Consider the following 10,658-nt stretch of genomic DNA (forward strand, 5'->3'; position numbering starts at 1 on the left):
GGTCCCAGAAATTCCTGCCAGCATGGTCATTGGAAAGGAATGCTGAGAATTGAAGTCTAAAACATCTAGAGATCTACTTTCTACCCACCTCTATTCTCGGATTTAGCCCTAGTATCGAAAAGAGGCTCAATAGTAAGATCAGTTACCAGTCCAGCCCATGATCAAGTTTACAGAGTATGCCCATTACCTGTCAAACCAAACTGTTAGTGTAGCATCACAGAAACTCCAACCTAAATAGGAGATGAGAACAAATTTGGAAAAGCAGCTTATACTGTGTTCAATTGTATGACACTGTCATACACTTATACACAGTGACACATCTAGTGACACTGATGCATGGAAGTGCATTGACCTTTTATATTGCCACTTGATCATCATTGTGTGTTGAGAACAATGGCATTGCTACATATTCATGCTTTTCTCCATGTGATGGGTGTGTATCATAAATATGTACTGCTGACTAGCCACCTCTGGATTACCACAGCAGCAGTCTAAGTTAGCCTATGACATTCTTCAATAATGTAACTGTTTCACTCTTCATACCGCTTATCAATAAGATTTTTCTATTTGCATCATGAAAGCAATGACACTTTTCTTGCTTGGTAAGTTTGTGATTGGCTTGTATTCACTATATCACATTCTTGCAGTTCAAGATGGAATATTTTCACCTCCCAGGAACTGGTTCACTTTGGCAACTAAGTCAGTATTATATGGCTGGGCAAACTGTTGTAACTTTTCTTCTCAGCATGCACATCAACTTTGTCAATGCAACAAGCACACACAGACCCCCCCCCCTTGAAATGAAGCATTTCCTTTAAACTGGTTGATATAGATGATGCCTCAGAACAGCTGTATCCCCCTGGCAAGTGTATCACTTTCTAAGGTCAGCATACAAGATGAGGCCTCTGACATGGGCCAGACATCGAGCTTTCCTGATTATCATTGAGCCTTCTGTACTGCACAGGAAGATTCAAATCTCTTTTCTCTCAAATTTAGAGTATTTTCCATCACTTACACAATAAGCATAGTAATCCTCAGTAGGCTGTACAGGAGGAAGTGGCTTGTTCAGTGTTCATATCCATTGTCATAACTTAATTTGCAAGCCTAAGTTGATCTGCATATTAATTATAATTCTGATTCTCATAAGTATTAACATTTGTAGGCTGTGTATTATTGCAAGAAAATGATAGAGAATACATTCCTTTAAATAGAAGTGGCAGTTATCGTAGTCTAACCTCTTACCTTATCTTGACCATAAATTTGTTCACAGATGGGCGATGTCCTGTTATGAGGGTGCAAACCTTGTGTCAAAGGAGAAGCATACTGAAGTGTCGTTAATGGTCATTAAGTGTGGTAGTCAAATAGGATTGCACATGGCCAGTGAGCATACACCTACTTTAGTGTTTCTTACTGCAAAGTCTTGCTTTGACATGCCTTCTTGTGTGTCTATCTGCATAGAGAAGGGTGTGTTCCACAAGACACTTAGAGTAGTGGCTCACTGTTCTCAGAAGCCACAAACTGGAAATATTGCCAAGGGCTAATAGTTATTTTACACAAATACATTATTTTCTGTAGAGAGTCTTGCCTTGAGTGAAATTGCAGAGCATTTAGACAAGGACACTTTAAAAATTCTGAAGAATGAATATGGAGGCCTACAGACCTTGCTTAGAAACAATCATCAAGTGTTTGAAGGTAAGGACAAGGCATGTTCAATGATATTCATTTTCCTATACGTTGAAAGATTAATGATCCTGGGTTTTTTAAAATTAAATGCACTGCATCAAACCCAAGTAGAAAGTCCACTGAAGTATTTTGTAGAAGCTTAGAGCTAGCAAGCACTGCTGAGAAAGAGTAAAAGAAAGGATTTGTCTAGACAAACAACCAGACACGGGAGGTTTGGCAGATCCTACTGCACCAGGGCTGTTTCAGCATCTACAGCTTTCCTTTGAGGAGTGAGTTGCAGTGGCAGACCACTGTTTTGCTGCTGCTTGGTCCCAGCCCTCTACATTCATCCACCAATACTGGCTTGATGTTAGGCCCAGGATCAGTGCCTCCTTTGGAAGTGCCATGCTCACCTCTTTGTCTTCTTTGCACCTGTGCTGCCTCTGGTAAGTAAGCTTGTTACCGTACCCGTATGTGGGACTGCACAGACCATGAAGAAGGCACAGCTTGCTTACCTGTAATTGTAGTTCTTTGAGTGTTCATCTGCGCTGTTACACAGCCCATCCTCCTACCCCACTGCAGGTGCTGTTGTACCTGTGTTTCTGCTTTTGGTTCCATTTTTATGGGCCTTGTAGTCAGAAATGGAACTGAGTAGGAAGGCAGGAGCCACAAAGCCTGAGTGTTTGCGGTGGGTCTGCTGCCTGCCAAAACTCTATGCTAGCCATTGAAGTTTCCTGAAATGAATTCAGCATAGAACCCATATGTGTGACAGCACAGATTACCATTTGAATAACTATGGTTACAGGTAAGTAACCTGTCTTTTCTGATAAAAAAGTAGGTAAGAAAACTGGGCTTTTCTAGCACCTGATAGTTTAAATCAGCAGAAACAGCTATTTTACTTCTTCCTTCAGAATGACTAGCCCACAGGAACATGTCCTTATGTGATTTATCCTGCTTTATTTTTGAGGGCAGAAACTGGTAAGTGTAAATTAAGAACATATTTAACAGGTTTCAAGAATTCTGCTTGCCATAGTACATGTTTGGCACACCCTCTGACTAGAGGCCAACCATCCTCCCAACTTCGAAGCTGCAGAGGTGAACAGAGATTGTTCCAGAAATTTATGTGGCAGTCTGTGCTCCCTCTTGGTTGGAAGGCTGTGGGTTGTTTCTCAGCTGCATGGCCAAGGCACCTGAACTGCCTTGGCCACACAGCCAAACCAGCCAAAACAACAACAAAGAACTCACACCCGCCTGCCTTTCATAGAACCATAGATTAGTAAGCAGGGGCGTTGCTAGGGTCTTAAAAGATCTGGGGCACAGGCCCATAACACAGTTTTATTTATTATTATTTATTTCATTTCTATACTGCCCAATAGCCAAAGCTCTCTTTCAAAACACAAATTTGCATACACACACACACGAGTCTAAGCGCACGTCTAATGTGTGTGTGTGTGTGGTGCGTGCATGCAGTGTGCTTGCGTGTATGTACAGATTACATAAATACATCAGGGCCAGAAATATTGGAGTAAGGATAACTGTTTTGGCAGTTGGCCTCTGTACACCACCACATTGAAGTTGAAAGGAAACACACCCAGATGGGAGCGAAGTCAGGACTTCCAACTGTAATTCAGGGGGTTTGACAAAAGTGGGGCACTAACCATTCAGGAAGTACAGCCAGTGGCATACACACACACCCATCATTGGTGGCTCATAAGTAATGGAACGAATGGCCAACAAGCAGCTGCATGGCCAGGTATGGCCTGTTTCCTGGGTACCCCATGACCAATCAAGCAGATAAAAGTCCTGGAGGTGGTTCGGAGTGTTACATTTGCATTTGGTAGCTGTTCACTGGAACCCCCAACATGAGGTCCAAAGAAGTGTCCATGCGAGTGAAGGAGGCCATCATTAGGCTGAGGAAACAAAATAAACCCATCAGAGAGATCGCAAAAACTTTGGGAGTGGCCAATACAACAATTTGGAACATCCTGAAAAAGGGGAAATTAACTGGCAAGCTCAGCAACAGCAAAAGGCCTGGAAGACCACGGAAGACAACTACAGTGGATGGCCGCAGAATTCTGCTCATGGTGAAGAGGAACCCTTTCACAACATCTAGCCAGGTCAAGAATGCTCTTGAGGAGGTAGGCATGTCACTGTCAACATCTACAGTCAAGAGACGTCTTTTATGAATGTAAATACAGAGGCTTCACAACAAGGTGCAAACCACTGGTAACGCTCAAGAACTGAAAGGCCAGATTAGCCTTTGCCAGCAAACACCTAAAAAAGCCTGCCCAGTTCTGGAATAAGATTCTTTGGACTGATGAGACCAAGATTAACTTGTACCAGAATGATGGGAAGAGAAAAGTATGGAGAAGGAAAGGAACAGCTCATGATCCAAAGCATACCACATCATCTGTCAAACATGGTGGAGGCAGTGGTATGGCATGGGCATGTATGGCCGCCAGTGGAACCGGGTCACTGGTGTTTATTGATGACCTGACTGCTGATAAAAACAGCAGGATGGATTCTGAAGTGTACAGGGCTATACTTTCTGCTCAGATTCAGCTGAATGCTGCCAAACTGATAGGACACTGCTTCATACTGCAGATGGATAATGACCCAAAACATACAGCAAAAGCTACCCAAGAGTTTCTCAAGGCAAAGAAGTGGGATGTTCTTCAATGGCCAAGTCAGTCACCTGATCTCCACCCAATAGAGCATGCTTTTCACTTATTGAAGAAAGGACTGAAGGCAGAAAGACCCACAAACAAGCAGCAGCTGAAGGCAGCTGCAGTAAAGGCCTGGCAAAGCATCTCGAGGGAGGAAACTCTGCATTTGCTCATGTCCATGAGTTCTAGACTTCAGGCAGTCATTGACGGCAAAGGATTTTCATCCAGGTATTAAAGGCGATCCTTAAGTTTGAAATGATGTTGGTTTGTTCCATTACTTATGAGCCAGCAACGATGGGTGTGTGTGTATGCCACTGGCTGTCCTTCCTGAATGGTTAGTGCCCCACTTTGTCAAACCCCTTGAATTACAGCTGAAAGTCCTGACTTCGCTCCCATCTGGGTGTGTTTCCTTTCAACTTCAATGTTGTGGTGTACAGAGGCCAACTGCCAAAACAGTTATCCTTGTTCCGATATTTCTGGCCCTGACTGTACATACATATGTAACAAGTGTGCACTGACCCCCCACCCCACTTCAACTTAAACACCGATTCAGCATTTTGGAAAACATCCCGCTTCTGCTTGGGCCAATTTGTAGTCGGACCACCTCAGCTCAGCACCAAACCTGAGTCAAAGTTTGGAAAAATGAGTCTTTATGCTTCCTGTTGACTACCGTGGGAAATTAGAAAAAAAACTATAACTTTTTTCTCTTGGTCAGAACTGGATAATTTCAGGCATAGTAACCCCCTAGAAAGGGATTACACCTGCCCAATGTCAGAAAAATAGGTGCAGGGTTTATGTTTTCTTTTAAAGGGAACCGCCAATAACGTTTTTTATTCCTTGGAAGAATTGGATAAAAATTTCAGGATTCATTGCCCCATCAGAGGAGATCATGTCTCCAAATTTCAGAGTGCTAGCCACAAGGGGTTTTGTGCAAAGGTGCCTTGACATTTTGAGGTCTCCAAAAGAAGACATACTTATATCCCTATGTTCCTTGTGGATCATTGTTTTGAAAGTTACAGACAGCCTACAGTTGTCCCTAAGTAAGAAACCAGCAAAGTTTCAGAAGGATAGGTGTAGCAGTTCATGTGGAAGGGGAGTTCTCCAGTTTGGGGGAGGGAGTGATTTGCTTTCCCTTCCATTCACCCCTTCCCCAATAGTTTTTGGGTAAATTTGTATGAAAATGCACAGGTCATTAGAGATGTCCCCCAGGCAAGAAACCTGCAAGGTTTCTGAAGGATGTACATGCATTCTAATTTAGAATTACAATAATTTATTTACATTTCACCAATGCTAGCAGCAGGGGAACATGGGTGGGAAGGTGCTATTGCACTCATGTCCTGCTTATGGGTTTCCAGTGGGCATCTGGTCGACCACTGTGTGAACAGAATGCAGGACTAGATAGACCTTGGTCTGATGCAGCATGACTCTTCTTATGTTCTTAAATAGAGAGTGCCTCTGAGCATGTACAGAATGTTTTTCTTTCACCACTGAGCACTTACATTCTCCCCCTACCCATTCTGTTCCCCTCCATGCAACCATCCCTCCTCATCCTCCAGCAACTCCTCATCAAAACAGTTGTCTTGGTTTGTGCAAGTCCTCTCTATGCACAAACTCTCATTGTATCTTCCTCCCCATAACTTCATTTGTGCCAAGACTTCACCAGGATTCAGCCAATGAGTCTGTTTTCAAAACTAGGGCTCAGTTATGGAGAAACTCTGAGCATGCACTAAGTGCCTTTCCATCACCACTGAAGTTAGAGTTCATGCAAAAACAAAACAAAAACCCCCCACAAGTGACAAAACATGCATAGGACTGAGCTGAAAGGGTAGTCAATTCATTAGACAGAATTGAGTAGGCACTGTATTAAGCTTGCGGTACCATGCTCACAACTCAGGACTTATTTCTGAGTAAATATGCTAAACATGAAGGTGCAAACCTCCCTGCAAAAGTAACTTGTGCTGGAATCCTATGCACACTTTCCTGAGGGTAAGCCTCATTAAACATAATGGGACTTCTCAGTAGGCATACATAGGATTGCATAAATTAGCAATATTTATCTCCCCTCCACTTAAAAAACAATCCAAAAACTCCTATTTTTATTAAAGCTTTCTGTTCAGAGGAACATAGGAAGCTGCCTTGTACTGAGTCAGACCCTGGGTCCATCTAGCGCAGTATTGTTGACACTGACTGGCAGCAGCGGCTCTACAAGTTTCAGGATTCTTTCCTAGCCCTACATGGAGATGCTGAGGATTGAACCCATTGATTCGGGATTGAGCCTTCTGCATGCCGAGCATGTGTTCTGCCACTGAGCTCCAGCCCTTCCTATTGCTGGATAATGGCAAGTGACAAACAAAACAGCCCCAGTTTTGTTTCTCCGCAACCATGTGAACCCACTTTTCTCAAAGGCTTGAGTGAGAAGGAGGAAAACCAACCCTCTCATCTGTTTGTATAAAGTCAAATACAGTTCAGAACTTTTCTTGCCCACCGAAGAGAATTCTCTTTAAGAATTCCCCAAGATATGCTCTGGGTGGAATAAAGAAGAGAAAGAAAGAACAGGATAGGGGAGGGAAGAAGAAAAGAAGAATGGTGATTAGAAATGGGGGTGGGGGGTAGAGAGAATTCCCTAAGCCAAGCAGCTCCTTTCAGAGAGGTAGTACTTCAGAGGAATTTAGGAGGCTGTGCAGGGTTTGCAAGGATTGCACGTACTTAAATGAACTTTATGGGGTGAGATGGCTGAGGGCTTTTTCTAGCTTTTTTAAAACTATAGAACCTATTTAAAAGCCCCAGCAGTTTCTCGATCATGATGCCACATAGTCCTAACCCTCCCTTTGGGATTATTTGAATCCTACAGCTATTTAGGAGAAATTAAAGTGGAGGGGGAGAAAGAAGTTTGTGGAGGCTGATTGGATCCTTTGCTATACTGAAGCTACTAAACTTCTGCAGAATCCAAAGGTTCCAGTTTGGGGCAGTAAAATCAGATGCTGTGTGAAATACCAGTATTTCACATGGAGCTCTTTCTTCCCTTCCTTCTCCCGCTTCAACATTTCATTGAAGGAAAGCTCACAACAGTGGGCATGTAAGAGCAGAAAAGAAAAGTAGGGGGGGAGAGGTTTTTTGCACCTCAAAAAAAAAACACCCTACACCAGAGATTAGGGATAGTGATCTCCTAATGGTCGCCTTAAACACCTTCTGATTAGGATCTCTAATCCCCTGGGTGACTTGACAGTTTTTACTTTTTGTTTTAGACTTTGAGAAAAGGAGAATTTACACATGGGTAGCGTGAAAGCCACTGGACCTAACTGTCTGAAATTTGGTAGGTTCAGTCAGCTCTATAGGGCCTGCTAAGTCCTCAAATTTCATGAATTTATGTGGAAGCACAAAAAAATTATAGCTCTTTGACAGATTTTCTTGGAAAAAGCAAATTTTACCTGTGGCTAGCACAAAAGCCACGAGACGTAACTGTCTGAACTTTGGCAGGCTCAGTCATCTCTATAGGGGCTTCCAGCTCCCCAAATTCCATGCACATATGTGGAAGCACAAAAAAATATAGCTCTTTGCTTTGAAACATTTTCTTGAAAATAGCAAACTTTACCTGTGACTAGCACAAAAGTCATTGGACATATCTGCCTGAAATTGGGCAGGTTCCATCAGCTCCACGGGGGCTGCCAGGTTTCCAAATTCCATACACTTATGTGGAAGAACAAAGAAATTATAGCTCTTTGCTCTGACACATTTTCTTGGAAACAGCAAACTTTACCTGTGACTAGCACAAAAGTCATTGGACATAACTGTCTGAAATTGGGCAGCTTCCATCAGCTCCATGGGGGCTGCCAGGTTTCCAAATTCCGTACACTTATGTGGAAGCACAAAAAATATATAGCTCTTTGCTTTGACAGATGTTCTTGAAAATAGCAAATTTTACCTGTGACTAGCACAAAAGCCACTGGGCCTAACTGCCTGAAATTTGGCCGATTCAATCAGTTCCATGGGGGCTACCAAGCCTCCAAATTTCATGAATTTATCATACAAACAATAAACGTTATGGCCGTTTTTGTTTTCCAATGCAAGTCAATGGGAAAGTTTAAAAAAAATGGCAATTAGGACAGCTCAAAAGATCCGGGGCACAGCTCAAAAAAAAGATCCAGGGCCTGTGCCCACGTGGGCCCGTCCTAACGACACCCTAGCTGGTAGGGTTGGAAGGGGTCTATAAGACCATCCAGTGGTCTATAAGACCCTGCACCTCCAGAGCAGGAAAGGTGGGCAGGTGTCACTGCTGCTGCTGAAAGTTGCTGTTCCAGAAGAGGTGCCCAACCAGAAAACTCCCCTTGCCAGGAGGCTCAGACCATTGGTCCATCTAGTGCAGCGTTGCCTTCAGTGAGTCTCCATGTTTCAGACAGTCTTTCCCAGCTTGCCTGGAGATGCCAGGGATTGAACCTGGGACTTTCTGCATGCAAATCATGTGTTCTTCCACTGAGTTATGGCCTGTCAATTTGCATTAAATATGATCATGCACAAGGGAATAAATTTTTTAACAAGAAATTTTAGTTCAAATTCAGATATGTTAGAGAAAATGTGTGCTGGTGGCACAAGGTGTATGTGTGTGTTTTGAAAACTATGTTTTTTTGCTTGCCTGTATTTTTTTAGCAGCATTCATTTCAATTTTTCTATATTCTGATTCATATGCTTGTAGGTATAGTTTACATTTGCTCATGTTGAGATATGGTAAGACTATACTTTGTCTTAAAAATAATAGTGTGTGTGTGTGTGTGTGTGTGTGAACGTTTACATTCAAATTCACTCAGACAAATGGGATTTTTCTTGTAGTTTTCATATAGAGTACTTGCTCTAGCATTAATTCTGGTAACGCTGTGTTAATATTGATGTGTTTTCTTAATCTCAGTGCTAAATGGGAAGGTTCATATTCGTGATTGGAGGGAATGGAAGCCACCGAGGAAAAACAAGTCAGGAAAGCAGGTTAAACAAACCCTTCCTTCTAAAGCATTCAAAACTCGCCTATGTTGGTTTTACCTTCACCATCCACATGGTTGTCCTCTGACTTCAGAATCCTGTTGCTATGCTCATGGGACTGAGGAACTGAAGCCATCACTGACTGTGCCAAAGAAAGATAATGCCAAGCAATAAGGAGTTGCTAGTTAATTTCTGATTTAGTTTCATGTGCAGTTATGAAGAGCACACATCTTGATGGTGAGATCCACATTCTGTTTCTGTTTATGGAACAATGGAACAATGAAATCCTTTCTGTGGTTGCATCACATTTCTCTGTGTAGGGGAGCAAAGATTTGGAATCAGTTCTTGAAGCTTCCATAGTTTAATTGACTTATCTTCCTAATGTTGTGGAAGTTCATTTGTATATTAAAATGCAAAGTTGATGATCTTCTATATTCTCAGAATAACTTGTATAGTTTTTTTCCCTTTTGCTAAGCATACAAACACTTCCATATCTAAGAACTTCCTTGAGGTAATTCTGTCTCTGAAATTATATCTTCAGTGGGGCAAATGCTACCACGTGACTTTGCAATACACCATATCTTGCCATTCCCATTGTTTCTATGCTTTCTCTCTTCAGGTTCAGGAAGCCAGCTGGTATGGGGATGGACCTCCCTTCAGGGCCAGTCAATTACCTTATTTTTCTCAAGAATCCTATACATCACAGGATGTGGTGCATTACTCATGTTAATGGGTTTCATATGACTTTTGTCTCCTATGAAATCTGTTGCAGTTTGAGTTCAGAGTTTCATTTCATTGCCCAACTTTCCCTTCAAGTAATTCAGAGTGTGCCATTTCTTCCTGTACAACAACCCTGTGAGGTATTTCAGGCAGAATTTGCCCATGCTTACCCAGTGAACAACATGGCAGAGTTGGCATTAGAAGCCATGTTTCCAAACGACAAACCTAAAATTCTAGCCACTGTACCCCACCAGTTCCCAGTTTATATGGTGACCAACTTGTGCCTTCTGGTGACTACTGATTTCCTGAAAGGACGCTGTTTATCAGGCCAGGTCCCTTCTTTGAGGAAGTGAAGAGACTGCCATTAGGGCATGTGATTCACTGTAGAGGCCTCTGGGGTGACCACTGATTTCCCAACATGAAGGCATCTGCCATTTTCTTGAGCTAAGAATGTATTGGACTATCCGCAGACAAATTAGGATCGGGGGTGGGGAGAACCGGACAATGTGGACATAACTGGGAGATCTAGCCCTTGAGCAGCCAGACCAGGGTGAATCTGCCCCCACCTCACACAAGATGTTCATCATCCCTAATCTAAATTAGCAGAGCTGCTCTCTTCTAGCCTTATCATTCTGTGACTAT

General features: G+C 42.7%; 1 protein-coding gene across 3 annotated transcripts in view; it reads left to right on the forward strand.

The window, feature by feature from the left end:
* The window catches only part of TRMT44 (tRNA methyltransferase 44 homolog), a 37,420-nt gene extending 27,532 nt beyond the window's left edge, over nt 1–9,888 (forward strand). The window contains exons 10-11 of one of the 3 annotated variants that reach the window (XR_014792506.1): nt 1,271–1,692; nt 9,229–9,883. Coding sequence is in view for 2 of the 3 variants with exons in the window: in XM_084859878.1 (XP_084716004.1) it covers nt 1,576–1,692; nt 9,229–9,470 (359 nt within the window). In the remaining variant the exon portion in view is untranslated. Of the gene's footprint in view, nt 1–1,270; nt 1,693–9,228 lie in introns of all 3 variants that reach the window. The other 2 variants (XM_084859878.1, XM_084859879.1) reach the window with 2 other exon arrangements.
* Nucleotides 9,889–10,658: the final 770 nt, after the last annotated feature.

This window comes from Heloderma suspectum, chromosome 5 (assembly GCF_057233095.1).
Source record: "Heloderma suspectum isolate Gila_16-S chromosome 5, 16-S_ref, whole genome shotgun sequence".
In the NCBI taxonomy this organism is placed as follows: Eukaryota; Metazoa; Chordata; class Lepidosauria; order Squamata; family Helodermatidae; genus Heloderma; species Heloderma suspectum.